This window comes from Typopeltis vanoorti, chromosome 9 (assembly GCF_054136105.1).
Source record: "Typopeltis vanoorti isolate ZY-2024b chromosome 9, IOZ_Tvanoo_1.0, whole genome shotgun sequence".
Lineage (NCBI taxonomy): Eukaryota > Metazoa > Arthropoda > Arachnida > Uropygi > Thelyphonidae > Typopeltis > Typopeltis vanoorti.
In genome coordinates, this window is record NC_143557.1 from 64,845,035 (window position 1) to 64,871,788 (window position 26,754).

At 35.4% G+C, this 26,754-nt stretch overlaps 1 protein-coding gene across 4 annotated transcripts in view; it reads right to left on the reverse strand.

Moving 5' to 3' along the window:
• Positions 1-1,208: 1,208 nt before the first annotated feature.
• Positions 1,209-26,754, reverse strand: part of LOC150103098 (transmembrane protein 64) — a 161,960-nt gene continuing 136,414 nt past the window's right edge. For all 4 annotated transcript variants that reach the window (XM_090397470.1, XM_090397471.1, XM_090397472.1 and 1 more), the window contains one exon: positions 1,209-6,216. In XM_090397470.1, the coding sequence (XP_090253596.1) occupies positions 5,989-6,216 (228 nt within the window). In that variant the 3' untranslated portion in view covers positions 1,209-5,988. The remainder of the gene's footprint in view (positions 6,217-26,754) is intronic.

A 26,754-nucleotide genomic window follows, 5' to 3' on the forward strand; every position in this document is an offset into this window, starting at 1 on the left:
ATAAGAACCATGATGGAGAGATATCAGAGAGTGGTTTATTCAGGAGTAGAGTCCAAAAGACAGCCTGCAAAAGTTCTGTTCTTGGACCATTTGTTCATTAACTATATAGGAAAGGATCTGAGAGAAACAGTTCATTTGTTTGCTGATGATGCAAAGTTGAGTAGGGCAATAGTGAATGCAGATGATGTCAAAATTTTGCAGGATGATTTGGATAGTTTGGAGGACTGGACTAAGGAGAATGGATGTCAATTTAATGTGGCAAAATAATGTAAGGTTATGCATTTTGGGGTGAAAAAATTAGCAGCGGTATGGTTCCATCACATTGGTGGAACTGTACTCCAGGAGACTGACGACACCAGGGATTTGGGAGTGTTAGTGGATAGGGAGTTGAAGATTAGGGGGGGGGGGGCACATCGCAAAAGTGGCTAAATCAGCTCATCAAAATTGATAAGACCCCATCTAGATTACTGTGCCCAGATGGCGCCAGGGTTTCTTCTTGATGGGGAGGAGGTGGAGAGGATCCAGAGACGAGCGACCAAGATGATAGCAGGTCTATAGAATGAACCTTATGAGAACAGGTTGAAGATTTGTGGGTTGCAGAAATTGGTTGATAGGCAAAAAAGGGGTGTATGATTGAGACATTCAAATTACTGAAGGGTTTCTATAAGATTAATTCAGAAGATATTTTTGAGAATAGGACTGGTGGTGGGAGGACTGGGGGCCATACATGGAAGCTGGGCAAGGGTGTGGTTAGCAAAGGTGTTAGAGCTAGGTTTTTTACTTTTAGAGTGGTAAATGAGTGGAATAAGCTGCCATAGTCTGTTGTGGGTGCTATGACTGTGAATGAGGACTCTTTGGAGTTGCCTGTAGTAATAATAATAATGATCTCATTCTGCACACTAATGAACTGTATGAGTTTACTCTCAGCTATAAAATGCTTTATGTTAGAAACTATAATAATTTTTTGTAAATCTTCAGTGACAAACACTGAAGATTTTAATTAGTTAATATAAATATTTTCTAGTTATTCACCCAGCTGATGATGTCAGATAATTAACAAAATATTGTCGTTCTACTTAAGTTAAATAAAAGTAAAGCACTCTAAGGAAAATAATCCCTAATACTGTTTATGATACGAAGTGCCCCTTAGAAATTAAAAGGATAAATTTAGAGTAAATGCATTCTTCATATACGTTTTCAGTAAAAAGTGGACATCTTTAATAGAAAATTGAAAAGCTAATACAAGTCATTATATGATACATGATTAAGCATATTACTGCAAATCAAAGGGATATTTTTTTAATATTTTAATTAGTTATTTTATTTACTTTGGAATAATTAAGTGTTCACGATAAAAACTACAAAATAAGTTTAACAAAATCCTTAAATCCAATTCTTAAATGAATTTTTAGATTTGTGCTATTTCTTGATGTGAATTTTGAAGAGTCATATCTTCATGCATGCCATATTCTCCACAAATTTACGTAAATGGATAAAAAGTAAGTGCAATTCATGTAGTGGATGAATTTTTCTGTGTGAGAGAAAAATTCATCTGTGTAAGCGAACAAAAAAAACTTTACCGAAAGATAGTTATGTCATGTCTAATTCATTAAATTTAATACCGTAACTGTCTCTTCTTACAAGAAGTTTTAGATTAAATTTTTATGGTTATGATTACATTTAACAATGAGAACCATTTTTCCACAAATAAAAATAATGCTGTATTTTCAATTTAATCAGTATTTCATTTTTCTCTATCCAGAATAACTTCTGATCTATCCAAAAACAAAAGGAATTTTGTTTACTACTTTTAGTAAACTTTAATCCTTTTAAGAACTGCAGTGATCTTAAAAAGATCACTGCAATTCTTTCTTCAAAATGAAATAATTCAGTAAGGTATTATCTAGATTTCACCAATTCTGAGAATTTCATTCTATGAAGAAAAGCATTCAATGAATGAAACTATTCTTCTGTGTTTCTTATATATAATTTTTTACATGTGAATTTGTCATATATGTTATTTGACAATTAAATGTTGACATTTGTAATGAACAAGAGAGTGCATGGGACATGAAGAAAGTGTATAGTAAATGACATTTTGGTAAAATTTTTATCTCGCCAGACTGAACATTACTACCTATTCAGCCATTTAAAGATAAATACCAAAATAAAATATAGCATTTACAGTGTTTAACTGAGCATTGATAAAAATAAGCATGACTTATGCAATTCCCATGGACTTGTTTATATATGAATGCAAGGATTATCAGAAATAAGGATGACAAGTTTCTGAAAGTGTGCCCTGCCTAAGGATAGCATATACAAAACTTGATTAGCTGAAGATAATATATATAGACAAGAATATAGATCTTTTAAAATATTCTGTATTCTATGTACTAGATAAGGAGACGAGAGGATGGAACATACTGTTAATGGTGGTACTTGAGGTTTGGGGCTTAAATAAATAGAATAGTTTATCTCACAAGATGTTGTTACAAACTTGTATCTAGGGTTCAATGATTGAAAAATGTTTACACAAATTGGGTGGCAAGTAAAAATATGGTAAGCCTAATAAGGTATTTTAATTACAGAAATATGAACTGGAAAGAGGACATAGTGTAAAGAAACAAAATATGAATTTCTAGAGTTTCAGGGAAGACAGAAAGACAGGATAGAGACAATGAATAGTTGCATGAGGAATATGAGATGTAGGCTAGAAAAGTGACAAGCACAATTTAAAAAAAAATAAATAAACCAAGTAGGAGAGGAAACTGGCCAGTAGCAGAAATCCAGAGTTATTCATATTTTGTTCTGTTATTGGAAGCAAGGGAAGAATGATTACAAAAAGAAGCACCATTACTGGTAGTGATAGCAAGGTGCCACGGAGATGTAGTGGAATTATTCAGTGAGCCCAGTCACAGTATATTGCATAGTGAATTACATGAATGATGCCTAGGAGAGAGGCAAATATAGTTGATTCTCATTAAAACAAATCAGCAAAGACTACAGACATAGTTTGTTATAGTGGACAGTGTGATGTGGTGCATTTCCCTTTTGGATAGTATTGTGCCTAAGGAGCTTGAGTCAGAATTTTCAGTGGTTCTGTTATAGTGAATGAATAAGTACATGAACAATGTATTTGCTACATAACAATCGACTGTACTACGGGAACTAGAAGTGAATGAACCAGAAATGTTGAAGCTCGATGTTAAGAAGGCTGCGGAACTGTGGATGATATTGCCAAGCATTTTTAGGAATGCAAAAGAATTAATTGAAATCATTGACCTGATTGTTTAATGAATCTTGCACAAGGAAAAGTCCCAAAAGAGGAAATAGTGCTGCTGTTGTTAAGTGGTACTAAGATATTTTCAATAAGATTAGTTTGTGAAACAGAATTTGCAGAAAAGATATTGGGAAGATTGGTTATGAAGATAATACAGGATTAAGTCAATATCCATAGGATTATTAGGATGGTGAGCAAGAACATGTAGATGAAAATTACTGTGAGTGTTACTTCATGGAAGAAGAAATCAACACTAGAATGTGATATTAATTGCTTAGAGGATAATCACATCCAACAGTATACATAGGTGCACTAGTAAGGAGGAGATCTAGAGTGTTTGGAGAGTGGTACGGTTATCTGGTGGTCACATGAACAATTTGTGCAGACACACAGTGACGATGTAAATGTCTCAGCATACCTGTGCAATTGAAAAAGGAAAGCCAATTGGCATGGCAGATTAAAATCTCTATGGAAGATGACTGCTATTAGAAAAAGTAGAATGGAGAAAAATCAACATTTAAAGAAAGGAAATCAAAGTTCAGAATGATTGGTGGCATTAGGAGAGTGACAGAAAAATGAATTTGTAGGATACGCAGGTAGATTTTTAGTTCAAGAAGACCAAAAGGAGGAGATTCTAAGTTGAAAATTCACCAACATGGTATAGTACAGAGTGAATAAATGCAAAAATTTCACTTTCAAAATGAAAAATGTTAAAGAGTGTAATTGGAAAACTGAGATGAGTAGTACTTGAAGCTGAAATGCAAGTTTGTTAAGAAAAGTTGGCATGGTTTTGCATATTACTGATATTCTTGAACTTCAGGCAGGTTTAACATATTGCCACATGGCAAGATGATATAAAAATTGAAAGAGATGAGAATGAAATACAGTAGTCTAAGAATCTGGCTGACAAAGATACCAGTAAGTTGTATGGGATGGGAGTGTTTCAAAAAAATGAGGATATCCACCAGAAGGTTCCATCCTTGAGCCATTTTCTGTTGATCTTATATGTTAATGATATTTCATATATACTGACAGGGGATATTCAGCTGTTCACTGATGATGCAAAGCTGATATCAAGTACCTTCAGGAAAATGACAGGACTTGATGTCAGCATTGGAGAGAGATAAACAGTGACTACTTAAATGTTCTAGCAAGAGTTTGTATTGTAGAGGGCAGAGTAAGGCTATGTACTGGATTGAAACTGGCTTTCAAATGGTAGATGTGATTTGAGATCTGGAGGTAATGATCTGAGACCCGAAGTTCAAAGAATGCATTGCAAATTTTCAGAGTAGACAATGGCACAGTGCATTGCTAATATGATGAGGACAGATAAATAGAAACAAGGAGGTGGTTTTACCACTGTACAAAGCCTTGATCAAACTACATATGGACTACCGTGTGCAAATTTGGTCACCTAGTTTTCAACATGGTGAGAGATCAATATTACAACTCTGGAATGTTGGTTATGGAGAGAGAGAGAGATTGAGCAAATTCCAGTTCTGATATTGCTTCTCTTTAGATATGCTCAGAGGATATTATAAATCCATCATTATTTTATAACCAAATAAAAAAGCTGAAAAGTTTTAAAATTTACCAGAGAGCTTATAAGAATATAACCATCCACATTGGAGTTACCTTGGCTTGCACTACTTAAAATTCACTTCTTTTCAACTATTACAAACTGCAGAGTTTCATGGATAAGCACAAACAGGTGACATGATAAACTAGTGAGAGAAGAGATTACCATTTTAATATGGATAGGATTATATATAGAGTTGTGGGTGAAGGGAAGAATAAGTAACCATCCTTGGAAGTTATATAAGGACTACAGTAAACAAAGGAGTGGATTTGTTTCATGGATTGGTATGAGGATGAAATGATTTGGTGAAGAGTGTTGTGATGATAGGAGTGTAAACAAGTTCAACATGATAAATATGTTGATATTAACAACATATTAATATTATATTAATTTAAAAAATTTGTTCCAAAGTGACTGAAGAAAAAAAAACATTTTAAGTAAGACAAATGACTTCATATATGCTTTCTTCAAAATTAATTTCAAATTCACACCGACATTTTTATGCAAACATAATACATATAATTTAATTGATATATATAGCAAATAAATTTAAAAAGACCTTCATTGTTTCAACATAAAACATTAAAATTTTGTTCACAATTTAAGCTGTCATTAAATTAAGTCTGATTCACTTAGAAGAAAACTGAATTAATGATATTAAGACATGCATACAGTTATATGTATCATTCATGAGCAATTAACAAGCTAGTTGGTTTTATAAAATCCCACTTCTTAACAAGCTATATAAAATACTTTTCTACAATTACAAAAATAGCTTTATTCTAGAAGAGAAACTGTTAGAAACAATTATTAGATTATGAAAAACAAACAAACAATGGAATGTATGTCTTAACATAAATTTATAATATAATCTTATGTACAAGAATGTACCCGAAAGTGTTGCATGGTGAAAAATCATTTGCATACATCTGATATAATTCAGTTCATTAAAGAAAATGTTCTAGCATTACAAAACAAAACACATTAGCGTGAGTGAGATCGTAAATAGAATTACGTTTAATTTCCTTTCTCATCCCCATGCACAACAGTATCACAGATTACTGATGAAATTGGTTAAATAATTATATATTAACAAGTACTCTTCTTAAATTTAAGTTAAACATATTTACACCCTATTAAGCAAGAGGATGTTCCCATTGGTTGCTCTCCATCCATAAGGCCACTGGTTATTATATGCAGTCAGGCTACACTTCTGCCTAAATGGCAGCTTTCTAGCTGAGCTCACTCTTCCATTTTGTGTTGTAATATCTTGTAGCTCCACATTTACTGTCTTCTTTAGTTCCTGTCGAGCACATCTCACAATCAATGCCATAAGGGCAATACTTAATACAATCTGAAATTGAACAAGATCAAATATCAACTAAGTTTCGCTAATACTAAAATCTACTTATGCTACATTAACAGTTATAATAAAGCACATGCTCAGGGCCATCATAATCCACTAAGCAATTAAGACAATGCCTAGGAGTGGAAAGTTTGAAAGAGAGGAGAAACTGGCAAATTGTATCTTAATCATTAAAGGATCATTTTTGAAATTATCTAGTTTCTTGAATTTAGGGATGGCAAAGCAGTGCTTGCCTAGAAGCAACATGCAGGCACTTGCAGGACCATTATTATGGTCCTACAAGTGCTCATCATAAACACCTATCAAAAAAATTCCAAAGCATAGAATGAATGCTATTCTGAAACAAACCTCAAGGGCTTGCTTTAGTGAGTACAAGAATGGTAAACCAGAGTTATCTGATGCTCAATCATGCCTTACTTTATGTAATACGATATTTACTTGAATATATTTCTCATTACAGTTTGTGTACAGGCAGGCTCAACTCACACAAAGTTTCAACCCTTGGGTGGAATTTTATTGCAACAGACAGCAACGGTAGGCCAATAGAGATAGATGCTGGCCTGGTTGGCCAAATGGTTAGTGAATCTGCTCTCCAGCCACAATGCTACAGGGTTGGAATCCCACCATGGGCATGGATGTTTGTGATTGTCTATGAAAATACTAGTGGTGGTGGTAATGAGTGGTAGATGGCGATGTAGTTGGTGGATTGAGCGGTGGAGACAGTTGTAAAGTAGGTGCCCTCCCTCGATGAGTCTTTGGACTCCCTGGAGGTGTCATGTAATAATAATAACAACTCTCACTTTTTTTCCCCAAATTAAAGCTAAAAAACCATGGTGCGAGATATATGCGAGCATTTTGGAAACTAAAGTTTTCAGGAAAAAAAACTGAAAATGGATATGACTTACCAAGAATTTCTCATTCGCTATCACTACTACTTCCAGCCTTGAAAGCAGTTTCCTTGTGTGCATCGTCAAAGTCTTCTACTCAAATAGCATCATTTTCTTTCCAATTATATCAAGCAAAAATTACCAGTAATTTTTGCTTGAAACTTGAGGCAGGTAATAAACCATTCTTCAAGAATGACTAATGAGAAGTGAAAGCAGAGAGCAAGAAACAGACAACAGTGGTAGGCCAGTAGAAATAGAGCAGCTATGAAGACGTGCATATGATTGGTGTAGTATTAACAAAAGATCGCACGACCCAACGACAAAGGCAAGCTGACAATTGTTGAGTTCTCCTCAACAAAATTCCATAATACCTGGAACTGCCATAACAACATTCACTATATATTTCTTCGTTTTAACACGTTTACTGGGGTGGTGTTTTGCCCGTTTATCATTCCGATGGAACTTCTCATTACCATTTGTGTACCACTTCCATGTCACATGGATAGGCTCGACTCACAAAATTTCAACCCTCCAATTGAATTTTATTGCTGCTTGTTTGCATGCTGCTTACATGTCAAGCTGGCAGGCAGGCAGACACACACAATATGGCATGTTTCAAATCACAGTAGATTTTTATTTGAAGTTAGCCTTTGTGATCTGTCTTAATGACATTGAAAATTTCAAATGCAATTTCAACAAATACTTCTTTCATGTAATTGAAAAATTGGACAATAGTTTTTAGTCAGATACTGTGTTTGCCAGTGCAACATATGATTTTGCTTGAGTCTATACAGCATAGTTTCTGTGGGAAGGGACACGTGATTCATTAACTAGAGCCGTTTTTATCCCATTGTCTCTAATTGCACTTTTTGTTGAGAAATATTACACAGACTGCAAATGTCTCTGTACCTTATTCAGCGATACAATAAAACTTGTTTTTCTTGGGGAGGGCGTGCTGTTTACTGCAGGGAGTGAGTTACTATCGCCCCAACACAAACGTGTTTAAACTTTTTTTCCCCCATGTGCAAGGTATATGCAAAACTTTTTAATTTCTTTATTTGTAAAGTAAAATCAGGGTGTGAGTTATATCTGAGGGCAAGTTATATTCAAGTAAATACGGTATACATCTGCTATACTATCTGTAGAATGGTCCCTACCCTTCAATCCTTCTTGCTCCTTTCCCCCAGTGCTAATAGAGTATTTGAGCACTAAGGGTGAAAATCAAAACTCAAGCTACTTCCTTGAGTTTTGTCCCCATTTAGATGATCTGGTAAAGTTTTGCAGCTGCATGCCCTTACAGACAACTCTACAGGACTTCAGCCTACTAGGTGAGGCAAATATCTGAGAGAGAGAGAGAGACAAAGAGAAAGCAGACTCCCACTGCATGAGATTGAAAAGAAATAGATATCTGCCTCACCTAGTAGGCTGAAGTCCTGTAAAGTTGGTGTCTGCAAGGGCATGCAGCTGCAAAACTTTACCAAATCATCTAAATGGGGGACAAAACTCAAGGAAGTAGATAGGACTAGGGCATACCTCAGAAGCAACGTGTATGGGCTTTGCCCGGTCCCCATGAAAAATGGGCTAGGGCTACCATACCAAAGGAGATAATTCAGGTTTCTGAAAAAAAAAACAGCTCACAGGAAGAGGAGGGGAGAGAGGGACTAAAGTAAAAAAAAAAAAAAAAAAAAACAGGGTTCCACATATCAGATCAGGAATCCTGAATGTGGATTCCCTTACTGGAAGGAACTGAGAAGTTGCAGACTTAATGCAATGGAGAAGGCTGGCAATACTAAATGTGCAAGAAACAATGGACAAACAACAAAAAGAGATTGGGGATATTAAGGCATGAACACACAGTGGAATGAGTTGGAAATTGTACTTAATCAGGAATTTAAAAAAAAAATGTGTTAGAAGTGATTAGGAAATCAGACAGAATAATTGCAGTGCGTATATAGACCTTGGTGGTGAAATTCGACTTTAGTGAGTATATATGCATCTCGCATTGATTGTGAAAATGAAATGGAAAATATTTGGAGAGATCTAAAATTTATAATAAGCAGATTACAAAGTAGAGAACAGATCTTTGTGAGTGGTGACTTTAATGGCTACGATGGTGAAAGTAATGAAGATAAGCAGACAATACAAGGAAGATATTGAGTTGGCAAAAGGAACAATGAAGGTGATAGGATTGCAGATTTTTCTGTCAGGGAATCTTGTTATATTGAACAGCTTCTACAGCAAACTACAGATATACATAGAAACCAGGGAGGTACTGTCAGGTGGACTATATAATTTGCAGAAGAGAACATATGAAGAATTAAATGATTGTAAGGAAACAGGAGAGCAGCACAAGCTTTTTACTCTATCAAGTAGAAATAAAAGGGATAAAACAGAAGCAAGCGAAAGGGATCATCAAAACAAGATGGAAGATAGGAGAAAATGACTTCAGAGAAGAGCATGTCAAAAAAGGTACAAGTAATGATCATTGAAAATGAACTAATAGGTGATGAAAAATGGAAAAACAAAATGGAAAACATCTGAAATATTGGGAAAGAGGTGTTTGCCAGGCAAGAGAAAATATCAAGGTGGATAAGGAAACATGGTGGTGTTGGAATGACGGTATTAGGAAAAAGAAAAAGGCAAAGCAGGCAGAAGTGGGACAGAGTAGTTGATGAGAATAGCAGAGCAAAACATAGGAAAAAAAAAAAATAGATACAGTTTAAAAGGACTGTGACAAACATCCATCATGCAGCACCTGGCATTGGAATTTGTTATATTCTTCCTTTATGAGGTTCATTATCTTCTGTGGCTTTCCTTTGTTTTGAAGTGCATTCCACACAAAATCTCTAGCAATGCAATTGAAGGCTTTTTCACAATTCACAAGAATTCACTTGTTCGATTATAATTCTTGAGGTGTTAATGTAGCCTATCGATCTATTTGGCCTAAAACCAGGCTGCTCTCTTCTCATGCCCTCACCTAAAATATTAAAAGATTATTGAAAAAATAATTGCAGAAAATTTTGCTAATGAAACACACAGCAGGTTTATTCCCCTTCAATTATTACAATTTTCTAAATCTTCTCTTTAGTATTTTTACAATTATTCCTGTATTCCAATCCCTAGGGAATGTCTCTTTTTCCCAAATATCTTGAAACAGTGGATACAGCATATCTGTGATAGTTGTGTCAGATTTTAGAACTTCTGCTGTGATAGCATCATGCCACTTTCCATTTCTTTAAAAGCCTTTTTTTTATCTATAATTTGGATGATGGGTTAGTATCAATTTTTAATTCATCTACTCTTCTTTTATTTCTATTTGTGTTCTATCACTGCTATTGTTCAAGATTTGACTAAAATGTGGTTTCCACCTTTCCAGTTCTGTGACACTAGAATTTTTCCATTGAGATCCTTCACTAAGCCATTCTATTGCATGGCTTCTCCAGAAAGTGTTCATATAGTACCGTGAAACTCCACTATTATGCTTATTATTTCGTGACACTTCCAAGGAGTCCAAAGACTCATCAAGGGAGGGTACCTACTCTACAACTCTCAGTCTCCATCATCTACACCAATGGCATCTACTTCTCACTACCACCTCTAGTATTTTTTGTGTGTAAACTGCGTGTGTCCTAAAGGCTGATGTCTGTATGCAGGACGAAAAACCCAAGTTTCCAGGAGAAAAAAAACCTGCTACTTCCATACAATTGGAGAAAAATATATATATAAAGATTCATCTCATCACAATGAGAATCGAACTTAGGCCTTTTCCAATCAAAGGGAGCAACATACCTCGTTCTTCCAAATGCACTATGGAGGCACTTAAAAAATGTTTTCCTGTCGAGGCAGATTTACCACTCTACCAACTGAGCTACTTGTCTGCAGCTTGTTGTGCCCTTGATGCCAGTTCTTCAAACCATTGCCATTTATCTTTTCTAGCACTTCTCTTAACTTTTTTTTTTTTTAATTGTATACAGGTAACCCTTGCATAATGTGGTACTTATACAATGCGGTCTTGATATAACGCGGTCTACAAATTGTAGTAACCCTTTATTTTTTTTCATATATTTTTCACTGCAGGATTAAAAATCAAATTTTATCTCTGTTAAATTTGTATCTGCCTGTATCGCACAAGTAGTTAAAAGTATCGTATTTAGTTTTATTGTATCCCTGAATAAGGTACTGTACAGAGACTTTTGCAGTCTGTGTCATTCTCAACAAATAGTGCAATTAGAGACAGATGGAATAAAAATGGCACTAACTAATAAATCACATGTCCCCTCTCACAGAAACTATGCTGTATAGACTTAAGCGAAACCATATGTTGCACTGAAACACAGTATCTAACTAAAAACTATTGTCCAATTTTTCAATTATGAAATAAATGTTTGTTTTATTGCATTTGAAATTCTCAATGTCATTATGACAGATCACAAAGGCTAACTTAAAATAAAATTCTACCAAGAATTGAAACATGCTATATAATGAATGTATGCCACCTGCCACCTCAAACGCAAACAAGAAGCCATAAAATTCAACCAAGGGTTGAAACGTTTGTGCGAGTTGAGGCAGTCAGTAATGAGAAGTTCCGTCGGAACGATAAATGACATCCTGTTGTGAATGTGTTAAAACTAATAGTGAATGTTGTTGACAGTTTCAGATATTATGGAATTCGGATTGAAGAGAATTAGCATTTCAATTCAACACTTGCGGTTGCCTTTGGGTCGTGTGATCTTTTGTTAATACTACACCAATCATACGCACATCTTTATAGCTGTTCTCTTGTGTAAAACAAAATTCAGTTTGTATGTATTGTAATAATTAAAAACAAGTTGAATAATTTATAAGCGTATAAAAGGATATCACCTGTAAATCGTTGACGTGCCACCTCTGGCATGAGTGCCATAGGTTACCCATCTAGGGTTTACTATATAAAGTGTTTATTGTTGAAAATTGTCTTCGTTTTCTGCCAGGAAAGCGCATTAAAAATCATAAGTGTGTTATTCTCAAGCTGAGCAGTTTATTTTCTGGTGAGTTACATACATATGTAATGCTATTTTTTTTATGTAAAAGTTTATTTTTATTGTAATGGCCACTAAAATTGCAACGAAAGGAAAAAAGTTTAATTTTTCTTCTCTCAAAGAAAAAATTAAAATCTTGGATCGGTTGAAAATTGGAGAAAAGCCAGGAGTTGTTGCAAGGACTCTGAATTTAAATGAATCAACAATTCAAACAATCAACCAAAATGAACATAAAATTCGAGAAAGTGTTATTGCTGGGTCAACAGTAAGTGCAAAGCACGTTGCTCGTGTTAACGATATTCTAATAGAAAAAATGGAGAAATCTCTGATGATTTGAATACAAGATTGCTCAAAAGAAAATTCCTTTGGATGGACACCTTATAAAGCAAAAAAGCTCTCAAAGTTTATAAACATTTAAAAGAACTTGATCAGGATTCTTCAGAAGAAATCTCTCAGCATGGATTTTGTGCCAGTAAGGGTTGGTTCTAAAACTTTAAAATGCAGTTTTCTTTGTACAGTGGCGTAGCTAGAGAGAGAGGCGGTCAGCCCCAGGCGGCGCTTTGAACCTTTTTAAACTTTTACAGTTAATTCTAAAATACAGTCTCGAGAACTCAATTCCAAATATTGTAATACTACTGCGAATTTTTCTCAGGATTGCTGTAAGTGTTGCTAGTTGTGAGAGGAGTTTCTAAATAAAATTGATTCAGAATTATCAACATTACTATGAAATAGACTTCACCAATGTCATTGACGATTTTGCTAACAGAAAAGCAAGAAAAATAACGTTTTAGAATGTTGAAATTAAAGTTTTACTTCAAAAATAAACATAGCATTTTAATTTATTTCCCTACACGTCATTGACTTTTTGTAGTAGTATTTTTGGTGTGTATTGAGGGGGGCAGCAAATTCAGGGACCATCCCGGGCGGCAAAAGCTCTAGCTACACCACTGTCTTTGTATAATCTTAAAATCCAGAGAGAATCAGCAGACATTGAAGCTGCCTGGAATTGAACTTTTAAAAATAATTACAGAAGGTAATTATAGTGCAGACCAGGTGTTCAATGTGGATGAATCTGGGTTATATTGGAAAAAAATGCCAAAACGCACCAATATTTTGAAAAATGAAAGATCAGATCCTGGATTCAAAGTTTCCAAAGATAGAATTACTCTACTGTTTTGTAGTAATGCATCAGGTGATATTACATGACAAAACCAATGTTTATTAAATGATCCGCAGATCCTCATGCGATGAAAGGGCTCGACAAATCCACCCTACTTGTTTATTGGCGGGCTAACAAAAAAGGCAAGGGATACAGCTAGCATGTTTGAAAATTGATTTTTCAAATGTTTTGTACCCGATGTAGAAAGTTACACAAAGAAAAAGAATATGGACTTCAAAATTCTACTAATTTTAGATAACACACCAGGCCACCCAACAAATTTAAACATTCGAATATTAAAATAACTTTTTTGCCGCCTAATACTACTACTTCACTTATTCAATCACTCGACCAAAGAATAATATCAATATTTAAGTCATATTATATTCAGTGAACATTCCAATTAATTTTGGAAAAAATGGAATCTAATCCAAACATGACACTGCCTCAAGCATGGAAAGAGTTTTCAATATGGAATTGTGTGAAAATTATTTCTCTGTCCATTAAGGAATTACAACCCTCTACGCTGAATGCCTGCTGGAAAAAAATATGGCCTGAAGCCGTTCTGGAACAAAATTTCGTACCTCCAGTGGATGCAGAGCTATGTCATATAATAAACGTTGCACACATTTTTGGTGGAGACGGCTTTTGTGATATGGTTGAAAACGAAATTAGTCAATTAATTGATGGAGAAACAGATTTAAATGAGGAGGAACTGATACAATTAATAGATGACATCGAACTAAATGACAGGAAAAGTTCTGCCGAAGATTCTGATTGTGATGAATCCGTTAAAGAATTCAATTTACAGAAATTAGCAGAAGGATTACACTTGGCAAGAAAGTTAGGAAGTTATTTTACGGATAATGATCCCTCAATGGAGCACTCGGGAAAATTCACGAGACAATTGGATATTTGTTTAGCGCCATATTATGAACTTAATAAAAAATTGCAGCATAGTGGAAAGCAAAGTCTTATTACTGACTTCTTGATGACTAAACCAGCCGAAGTGTGCAATGATAATTATACAAATGATGTCCAAGAGATTTTAAGTGGCAACGACCTCTGGCCACTAAAATGTTATTTCTGAAGACAGTGATGATGATTAAAATATGCGCTTTATTTTATTGTATCTAAAACATTTATGCATTATGTGCAATGAAATTTACGTACAATTTTTAATTGTAATTTTTATAATTTTATACTATGTATTTGTCTCATAGTTTATGTTTTCTTAACTTACATGAATTAACTGAATTAAATAAAAAATACTGTTTTTGTTGGATATGTCATTGTTTATATAATTTAAAAAAAAAATGATTTCGGAACCTAACCCTACTTTTTCTATGTGATCTAAGTCTCGCATAACGCAATTTATATAAAGTATTTTCCTATGGAACCTAACATCATCTGCATTATACAAGGGTTACCTGTATTTATCTTCAAGTTTGTTTTCCTTTCGGAAAGTATTTTTTACATGTAATTTCAGCTTTGCTGTTTTCCTTTCATCCACTAGTCTCCAAGTTTCCACTGAACCATTCTTTCTTTTAGCAAATCCTAAAAGATGTTCTGCTGTATCATTAAGGACTTTTTTTTTTTACTTTTTTCCCCCCCACCGTTTAGCCCCTATATCTTCTCCTCCATCAAAATTGCTATCCATATTTTCCCTTAACTCATTATAGACTTCAGAATTTTGTAATTTAGCAACATCAAAGTTCTGTCTAATAAAATGCTTTCCATGATGATTTTTTCAAATATATAACTGCATAGATCCCACTATGAGGTGAGGATCCGAGTCAACATTAGCACTTTTTATTTCAGACATCTAATAACATTTTCCTGCACCTGTGGCTGATAGCAATATGATTTTTATTATTATTACATAACATCTCCAGGGAGTCCAAAGATTCATTGAGGGAGGGCACCTACTTTACAACTCTCCATCTCCACCAACCGCAACTACCTTCATCACCAACAGCATTTACTGCCAACCACCACCATCACCCCTAGTATTTTCACAGACAATCACATCCATGCCTATGGTGGGATTTGAACCTGCAGCCTTTTGATAGGAGAGCAGATATGCTAACCACTCAACTAACCAGGCCGGCAAAAAATAAATTATTATTATTATCATTACATAACACCTCCAGGGAGTCCAAAGACTCGAGGGAGGGCACCTACTCTCGAACTCTGTCTCCACCAACTACACCAACTGTCCACCACCACCACTAGTATTTTCAAAGACAATCACAAATATCCATGCCACGGCAGGATTCGAACCCACAGCCCTTTGGCTGTAGTGTGCATATGCTAACCACTCAGCCAACCAGGCCGGCTATTGATTCTGTGTTTTGCCATCCTGGTGACACCCAGGTTATTTTATGTATTCTCTTATGCTGGAAGATTGTGCCACCTATTATTAAATTATAATTGTCACACAGTTCCACCAACAATTTGCCACTTACATTTCTCTCTCCCAAACATGCTTAGCATTACATTCTACAGGTATCTTACTATGCAGTAAAACAAAAGATTATGCGAGAAGGAGAGTGCTGGAAATGAAGCCACCAGACAAAAGAAATAATGGAAGATCTAAACAACAATGGCTGGACAGCTTGAGAAGGGACTTCCAAGACTTCTGATTAGAGAAGAACATGGCCTTACACCGTTGATCCACTGCAGCGACCAATTTGAGTGGGAATGAAGCTGAAGAATGCTATTCTAAAACAAATGACTACATATTGAAAAGCACATATATAAAATGATTGCTCTCTTAATGACTAATCAAATCGATCTTTTTCAATCCAAAAGGTGCAATATCCATTGTTCTTCCAAATACCATGGAAGCACCAATTAGGGAAGGCAACACCATCAAACACAATGTTATTCAACTCATTCACTGTAAGATTTGTATGGAATTAAGATAGGAGCTGGTTGGAGTTAACATAGTACTTTAGCAAAAGAGAAAACCCAAATTTTTGAATGCAAAGGAGGGAATATTTGTAATAAATGACTGCTCCTAGGAATATGCAACTAGGTTGTCTGTTCATCCCTGTTGTTTAAAGCTTTGGTACCTAGCTACAATTATCTGTTTTTATCCAAGCGGTGTCTCATAGAATTGTCAGTGATCCTTTCAAAAACATCCCAAATATCTACACGTTGAAGTAGCTCGAATGATCTGATTTTAGCTTTAAAACATGATTTTGGACAAGAGCCAGATTTGTGGGCCTCCCAGATTTGCTCTCTTAAGACTTTCTCTGTACAGGTATAAATGCAGAGCAATCAAGTGCATTTTCTTTTTAGTTTGATGCAGTTGAGTCTACATTTTAAAAATATGATTAATTAACATAGAAACCTGAATTTTCAACTTACCATAGTAATTCACTGCTTGCAAGTCAAATCTGTATTACGACAATTCTTTCTTTCATTGTTACATGGGTAAAAGTCTGTGAGGCCACATATCGATGGCAGCATACACAACATCCAAAGAAAACACTGCCACTGCTCACTCCAAATCCACCTTCAGGTTGGCAATGCTGGGGTTTCATTTCTTGCAGGCTACTCTTACAAACCCTGACCATAATTTGAAGTCCAACAGATTCAGATGGTGATGTGTGATTGGGCACATTTGCCTCCAACCACTGTTGTGTGGTCCTCACCTTGTGTGCAGGGGCTTATCCTAATGTAAAGTCCACTGCCTACCGTGAAACAAGGTGTTGTAACACAGGTTCCAAGACAGTGTCTTGATACACTTTGGCAGATGTTTTGACCCCTTTCTTGCAAAAATGTAACCTGAATACCACCAATATGTCCCCATCCACCAAACCAGCACTGATATGGGGTGATGACTTCTCTGAACTCTAGGTGATATGGTACATGCTGTGGAACCATTCGGGGCATATATCCAATTGTTTTGGTGGTTAAACAAATCTTTAATGGCAAAAATCTCATCTGTGAAGAGAATATCTCTGTCTGTTGTACTGTTGGCAAAGAGACTGATTTTATCATGCTGCATACGTTGTGGCATTAGGAAATGTCCAGCAGAACAATGATAGGCACCTCCCCTCCCATCCCCTCCAGGTCATCATTTGGTACATGTGCCAGCATTCTCTGTGAAACATTCATTCTTGCAACATCACTTTCTGTATACTCATAAGATTATGGCCGAGGCATGCCTTCACAGTCCTCATGTCCTAACACAGCATAGTCAACCTGTTCTTTTGCAGTCAGATATTTCTTCTGTAACATTATAAGGTTAACAGTCCAATACATAAACATCCTACTGATTCCCAATGTTTTCAGCGTGTTGAAAATAACAGGTGGCTGCATTCCAACAACTACGTGGTTCTCATCTCCCCGCTGTATGTTAACCTGTACAGTTATACAACTCTTCTCTCAATGCATGCACGTGAATGTTGGCTGCAAACAGTGCAGCGGTGTTCAGAAGTTGTAAAAGTATTTATGGCAAGACCGTACACATACATATAGTGGAACACAAGTTATATTAGGATATACCACAGTCAGCTAACTGCTTTGGTCCACACCAACTCTAGCCTGACCTCTAGCAAGAGAAGAAAAAAAATTAGTAAATAAACACTTAAGTTTTAATTAGTGCTAATATATTGTATAGCACTGAAACTAAATCAGTGGCTAAATGTAAGGGTTTAGTTTCCTATAGGCCTGTTATTTTTAAGTCCTGTTTATGGCTTGAGGATCACTGGTTCATCAATTTCTATTCTTCCGGATTTCTATTTATATATTATTTATAGTTTATTATACTATATTATTTTATATATATTATATTATAGTACATATATAATTTATAGGTTATTTATGCTTGAAAAAACTGTTGAAGTTCTTTTTCTGTGTGTTATGTTGGTTGCAGATGAGCCATCCAAATTATTGGGATTTTTAAGCCATCATTTTTGTTAAGATTAGTTTGATAGATTAGCATCTCAGAGTCTTCTTTTAATTTGCATTCATACTGGATTTTGGTGCAATGTAAGAACTAGGTGCCTTTCCAAACAAATTCTATAGCCCACTTGAAGTACATGATCAAAAATGTCACAATGAAAGAATTTGATGTGCTGTTTGTGTTTTTTCATTTTGGGATTGCATGACTAGTTTCACCTATTTAGGAGAAGTGACATATGCATCAGATCTGTTATGCACCTGGACAAGAGAAAGAAGGAGATCTTAAGAAATAAGGAGACGTTTTTAATTTAAACCACTAAGGAACAACCTCACAAACAGAAATAACCATTAAATCCCTAAAAACAAACATATCATTACCAAAGTCCACAAAAGTAATGCTATTGTCATTCTTAACCAAACAGCTTACTTAGGAAAAATAAACCAAATGATATCCGACAACACATACCAATTGGTGAACTATAACCCAACAGACTGCATAAATCAATCACCACATTCCCAATGAATACCATTAAAAAGTATTGCTGCACTATGCACATTCTCCTGGAATATACATCATCATGAATATCAAGAATTTAGGCCTAGCGTGGTGGCCCGTTCCGGCCTTAGAAGTCATCGTTAAATCTTTTAAGAGGACGTCCTGGTTTTCTTTTTCCTAATGGCTTGTACTTTAAGGCTTGGTTTGGTAATCTTTCTGTTTTTCATTCTTTGAATGTGTTTCCATCCATTTATTTTTTTATTTTTTTAATTTTTTCTATTACTGATTCTTGGTTCAATTCTTTCACAAATTCTTCATTTCTTTTGTGATCAGAGTATACTTTGTAATTTTTCTCATAAACTTCATTTCTGCTGTTATTAATCTTCGTTTGTCTTTGTTTTATTGTCCAGATTTCACTTCCATACAATAAGACTGGTAGGGCTAATGGTACTGTATACTTTCAGTCTGGTTTGTTTTGAATTAGGTTTGGTTTAAATATAGAGTTAATTACACCTGTTACTTTTAAATATTTTGCAATTTTTATGTTTATATCTTTTACATATGTGATCATATACACTTTAAAGGCCATAGTTTTTGATTTTTCTGTTGATATTATCATACCATAATCTTTGGCTATCTCATTTATATCTAAAATAGCTTTCTGCAAGTTATTTTCAGAATTTGTAATTATTATTTGGTCGTCGGCAAAAAGGAGAGTGCTTAAGTTCACAGTAGGAGAAAGTTTAATACCTTGATGGAAATTTTTATTCCATTTTATTATTATTTCATTTAGGTAAATATTAAAGAGAGTTGCTGAGAGGGGACATCTGTGTCGGACCCCTTGGTTTATCTCTCTCATATATGATAGCTCCTGATTTAATTTTATTTGTATTTGATTTCATACATACTTATGATAGCTTTTAGGATATTATTTGGTATTTGTCTTTCTTTTAATATGTTAAATAAAATGCTTCTTTTAACTTTGTCAAATACTTTTTCAAAGTCAATAAATGCAATATGTGTTTCTAAATTGTATTATCATCTTTTCTCTATTATTAATTTTAGGCAAAAGGCTGGGTCTATACTTGATCGTCCTTTTCTAAATCCATTCTGTACTTCTAAAATAGTTTTCAGAATATTTCATTAGTTTGCTATTTAAAATTCTGCTATATATTTTGTAACAGGAATTTAGCATACTTATACTTCTATAGTTTTTAGGGTCATCTCTATTACCTTTATTAAAGATAGGAATCATAATTGCTTTTTTCCATTCTATTGGAGGTTACCAGTTGTATAAATTTTATTTAAAAATAATAGGAGTCTTCCTTTGAATCTTGTTCCTCCATATTTATACAGTTCTGAACCAGCTTATCTTCTCCAGGTGATTTTCCATTTCTTGTTTCTTTCAGGCTGATTTCTAATTCTTCCTCAGTTATTTCCTCAGTTGTCTTTTTCAAAATATTTATCTACCACAATTCTGTGTAGAAATTTAGAAATTAAAGAAAACATAAAATTTAATTTTATGTTTTCTTTAGTATCTGCATTTAGGTGTTTCAAAATCTTATATACATTGGGTCTTATTTTATATAAATAATGTTCTAAATTAGAAACAAATTTGTTCCATGATTCTGTCTTTTTCTGACTTCTCTTTTAGCTATGGCTCTTATTCTTTTATATTCTATTTCATCTTCTAATCTTTTACTGCTTAACCATTTGTGATAGGCTTCTTTTTTCTTATTTCTTTGATTGTATCATCCCAGATCTTGAGTTTTTCCTTTTATTGAATTTTTTGGTCTTTCCTAAGCTTTCATTTGCTGCTGCATTTAGTATCGTTTTTATATTAAACCATTCTATTTCTATTTATTCATTTTGTTTTATTTTATCTAGATATTGGTTAATTCTTTGTTCATATAGCCATTGTACAATTGTGTCATTCAATAGTCTAGTTTTATAAACAAATCTTTCAATTTTTCTTTCTGTTCTTGTTACTTGTAGCCATTTAGGTGGTAATCTTAATTTTATTTTAACAAGGAAGTGGTCACTGCTTATTTCATATCCTCTGTGAACTCTAATATCTAGTGAAAATTTTGATGTCTTTTCATTTAATATAAAGTAATCTAATATTGATTTCCATCCTCTTGCTGCGAGCCGGTGTAGCTCAGCGGATGTGGCGTTTGCACACCGCCGCGCTTGGCCGCACGAAGGAAAACTTGGTTTCGAGTCTAGTTGGCGGCTGGAGGAAATTTTTCTAAGCCTTTTTTCGACCGGTCCCCAAGTTAGTCGATCTCTGGCACAGGCAAGCAGGTTTTTCCTCCTGGAAACTCTGGTTTTTCGTCCTGTAAACTCAAGAAAATCGACCGTAGAACCCACATTATTTCAGACATTAAATATATTGTGTTAGGGTTAGGGACCACGAGATGGCGGCACATTTGAACCGTCTCTCTTCACTGCGTACCGCTTAATTAGTGATAGCCTTGGGCCATCTGTCTCTGATTGGGTACCAGTGGAGATTGAACTGCCCACTCAGTCTCCAAAAGTTAGATAGGGCTAAATGGCCTCGCCTACTCCTGTACACGGGAATAAAAAGGCGTTAGCTGATTTTTTTTTTTTTTTGATCCTCTTGCTGCCCAAGTATATTTATACATGCCTTTATGTTTATAAAAGAAATTCATTATTTTTAGGTTATTATAAACTACAAAGTCAATCAATTTTTTCCCATTCCCGTTTAGAGTATGTTCTCCATATATTCCTATATTATTATTAATTTTCGTGTTTCCAATTCTTGCATTTAAGTCTCCTGCTAAAATTACATAATTATTTTCATTTATTTTATTATAAATATTTTGTAGCTGATTATAAAATTCAATATTATCCTGTTCTCTTCCTTCTTCTGGGGCATATAAACCAATTATTGTTAAATAACCTCTAGCTTCCATTATTCTTTCATTCCATAATTTATAATGTTTTAACTGTTTTGAAAGGGAGTTATAAATCCAAATCATGACACCTGCTTGTGCTCTTTGGTCTCTCTCAACTCCACTGTATATCACATTAAAATGTTCGGTTCTCATCATGGTTCCTTTTAATTTCTTTTTTGCTTCAGTGATTACTGCTATTTTAAAATTTCTTTCATTTAATACTTGGTCTACTTCTATTTCTTTATATGCTATTTCTCTTACATTCCAGTTTGCTACATGTATTATATTTTGTCATTTCATTTTCGTTTTACCTTTTCCATTCCAGGGTCGTTTTCCATAGATCAGCTTAAAAGTAGAAATATGTTCTCCATGTCAGGTGACTAGCCTGACAAAGGAATAGTTCAGTGGTAGGGCTGCTACCTTAAGGCTACTGAACTAGCCTTCTTCCAAATTTAAACCCGTAGGAGGAATAGGGTATATTGAAGGGGAAAGAGTAGATTATAGGAGAACAGAGTAGAATTATAGTAAAGGTTTATAGAGGGGACATGGTTATAAGGCCAGAAATGGAAATACCCCTGGAATGGAAAGACCTGGAATATACAGCCTTTCAAAATACACTAGCATAATGTCCCACTACAGTTGAAAGAAATGACAACCCAGCCAAGAAACTAGCACTGGCACTTAAGGAGTTGGTACATCATTTCTCCCCTTCTCTCTATGGAAAAAACACTTCATAAACAAAATTAAGGATTAAGGATATTATGCTAGACAATGAAGATTTATTCTTCAGTTTTCTGATGTTCAGGGAATATCAGACAGACAGACAGAACATGACAAAAATACAATGTGAAGGTTATGTTGTTTATGAAATTCTGAGGGAAGTTTAAATGTAATTTAAACTTCCCTCAGAATTTCAAAGTATATTCAGTTTCTCTAAGGATCTGCTTCCTCCTCATGTCCATCATGGTGTATACCAGATCCAATGCACATGTAACTTATTCTACATAGGTAAAACAGATTGCACAATCCCCAAATGAAAAGAATAACACAAATGATACATTAAATATCTTTATTGTGGCTTTTCTGACCATGCACTTCAGGCATCTCACAGAACTGACTGCAGACAGCACCTGGTCCTCTTACTCCATACCAAAAGCTTATGAATGCAAATTTAAAAAAAGCCTGCAAGATACTAATCCGCCAACCTAACTTTAATAGCAAATGGCTTAAGTCTCAACAATTTGAACTGTTCATTTGCAATTCATGTAACATCTAGAAAAAGAACAATTTTCCAAGTAAATAACAGAAATCAGATGCAGAAAGCTCTTCTCTCAAGAGTATAAACAGGGCTTAAAAATAATAATGGAAACTTGTTAAGATCTAGGAAACTAAATCTTAACAAGTTGCAACAAATGATATCATTTCCCTGATATACAATACATTTAAGTGTTGAATTACAATTCCCCCCCCCCCCAAACACTTGCTTGCTAGAGATTTTTTTTTATATGTTGAGCCAACACAAGAGAGGTTGATTAATCAACCTAAAGTACGTTAAGTTGTTTCCCAACCCACATCCATGCATGGGTAGTGGGAAAGGAGAAACTTATTTGCATTTGATTTAAAATGCCTGTTCGTATTCCTTGAGAAACACATCAGGGAGAAGACTGTTCCGCAATACAGCAGTAACAGGGATGAAGGAAGAGGAAAAGAAACTTGTTCTGTAGGTTTCAAGGTATACTGTGAAGGAATGTTGGATACCAGCTGGTATCCAACTTAGTACTGAATGGGGGAATTATTGATGCTATTTCAGATGAACATTTGCCATGGAAATATTCATAGAATACACGCACATTGCAGAAACCAAACAGCTGTGTGGAATTGGGAGGAGTGAGTTGTTAAGAGATGGGTTATTAATCAATCTAATTGCCCTCCTCTGTATTGAGTCAAGCATTCTGAGGGAGTTCTTAGGAACCCACTCCAAATGTTAGAGCAGTATTCAATAGCTGGGCAGATGTGATTTGTATAAGGTTAACAGCTGTTCAGAGGAAGTAATGTCTTGAGTGAAAGAGAAGTGCTCATTTTTAGAAGCTGAAGATGCAATGGTGGTTGTTATGTGTTTATCATTATTATCAACAGACCTCAATGGAGTCAAGAGCCTCATAGTGGGAGGTCCCACTCACATACAAGCACACCATACCTTGACTTAAATGCATCCACTGTCCCTGCATTCACCACACTCTCAAGCAATGCATTCCAATTACCCACCACTCTCCATGCAAAATATCTACTCACCCCCTTGCTCATATCTACCTTATACGGCTTCCAGGGATGACCTATCATTCTCCCCACTTTCAGATATTCTATGAAAAATCTCATCCACTCTAATCTGGTAATTACCTCTCATCAACTTATGTCTCCCCTCTTCCTTCTATCCACTAGGCTCTGTAATTCATTTTGTCAATTTACCTCAATATTGCACATTCCAGAGACCAGAAACCAACTTAGTTGTCTCTGGATTCTCTCTCTCTCTCTCTCTCTCTCTCCAACACTCAAATTCAGACAAGATAAAATTTCTCTTAGAATTACTCTGACATCAAGCCTCTCCTGGCATAAACCTGTCATGAGGATGACACAGCTCATTATGGGAATGATGTGGAGAACACTGACAGAAATTTCATCTTGTCTGAAAATTTGAGTATTGTCAAAAATAATACATGGAGAAAATAGTTTTTTTTTTTGGGGGGGGGGGAGACAGAACTGGGTTTTACTAGCATTGAAATTGATGAGGTTATCAGAACCCCATTGGAGGATGGCTTGGAGATCAGAGCTGAGGGCAATGGTGGTGGTTGATATTCAGTATGTTGAGATGAGTTGTATAGAATAAGGTTTATCAAATGAAATGGAGGAGTGCAATGTGCAGTCATCTGCAAAACTGTATTTGCAGAAATACAGTGGAGGTCAACTGAAGTAAATCGTTGATATATAGAAAGAAGAAGGTTGCTGAGAGAACAGAACCTTGGAACCCCAATATTAGTTTAGTTGAATGGTAAGAGGATAATGAACCATCCACCATCTGTCTGGATGCACATAGTGTGCATATCAAGCAGATGAGGATAGGGCACCAAAGACTTTCTTCATGTCCCAGTGTACATATATTTCTGATGACTGATATAAAGATTGAAATGTCAAGTATTATTTTATTCTTATTAAATAAGTACTCTAACATGGTACGAGGGTAGTTTCATAAGTTTCCGGCCTGACTAACTTTTACAGGTGACAGAAAGAAAACTGTCACTTTTGAACATAATCTCCCTTTACTTCTCTGTTAGAATGCATCTTACTATTGCCTCCCTCAATGAGTCTTGACTCCAGTAGGTGTTTATATAATAATAATAATATTTGAGCATTTCAGGTTGAAATGTCTACACCATCTGCCTTTCCATATTTCAGGTTTTCGATGGCTTTTTTCTACCTCAAATGTTGATATGTGCTTCTGATTGCATTCCTCTTGAATATTTTCTACCACTATCCTGTCACTTTTTGTTTCATAAAAATCTTTCCAAGTGGTGGCTCATTTAACTGGACAACACCCAAGCCAGAATGACATTATCTTGTACCATCACTGTCTTTTCTGTTAGAATACCAGAATTCAGTTTGGTAAGTAAATCCCAAAATTTCCAACCCATCTTCATTCATGATTCAGATAGATACCTAATAAAGGAGACATCATGAGAAAGTGAGGATTGGACATTGAGTCAGAAGTTAGCCACACTCAGTTCTGTGCATCCCATAAAAGGCTGCGGTACTCTGTCATCTAACAATCATCCTTAAGCAATCCTTCAGCCTATTCTCATAAGGTTCATTCCACAGACCTTCTATCATCTTGGTCACTCGTCTCTGGATCCTCTCCACTTCCTCCCCATCACGAAGAAACCCTGGTGCCCCTAACTGGGCACAGTAGTCCAGATGGGGGTCTTATCAAGGCATATTATAGAGGAACAATAACCTGTTTGTCTCTGCTTGTTAAAGTATTTTTCAACAACCAAGTGATTTGATGAGCTGATTTAGCACACTTTTGCTATGTGCCCCCAAAACTTCAACTCCCTATCCACCAAAACTCCCAAATCCCTGGCTTTGTCAATCTCCTGGAGTATGGTTCCACCAATGTGATATACCGCTGCTAATCTTTTCACCTCAAAATACATAACCTTACATTTTGCCACATTAAATTGACATCTATTCTCCTTAGCCCAGTCCTCCAAACTATCCAAATCATCCTGCAAAATTTTGACATCTTGTGCACTCACTATTGCTCTACACAACTTTGCATCATCAGCAAACAAATGAACACTTCCTCTCAGATCCTTTCCTATATCAATAATGAACAAATTAAACAGTAATGGTCCAAGAACAGAACCCTGTAGCACACTACTAGTCACAGGCCATCTTTTGGACTCTACTCCTGAATAAACCACTCTCTGATATCTCTCCATCAACCACCCTCCTATCCATCTTACCAACCCTATATCCATCCCCATATGCTGCAGTTTACTGATTAGAATTCCATGTGATATCCTGTCAAAGGTATTAGCAAGGTCCTGTAGAATCACTGTAAACCCATTATCCTTATCCAGTTCATCGGTCACTGTGTTATAAAACGTGAGCAAGCTACTGAGGCATGATCTACCCTTCACAAAACCATGCTGTTCCCCCATACAGTATCCCATTTTCATCTATCCAATCCTGTATTTTCCTCTCGACTATTTTCTCCAAGACCTTGACAACGATTCCTGATATGCTGATCGGTCGGTAATTTACAACAGCAGTGTTGGAGCCTCCTTTATGCAGTGGAACTATTTTCCCCTCTTTCCACCCCCTTGGGACTAACCCAGACCCAAGACTCAAATTAAACAAAATGGTCAAGGGCACTGACAATTCTTTAGCTGCTTCAAGTACGACATGAACTGGTATACCATACAATCCCATAGATGTATTGACATTGAGGTTTTGTAATAGACTATTCACCTCCAATTCGTTCACCACAATTCCCATATAACCTGTTGGTTCTTTTATTCCTGCAACGATCCAGTAATTTTACTCTATCAACTGATTCGGTTACCTCCCTACCATC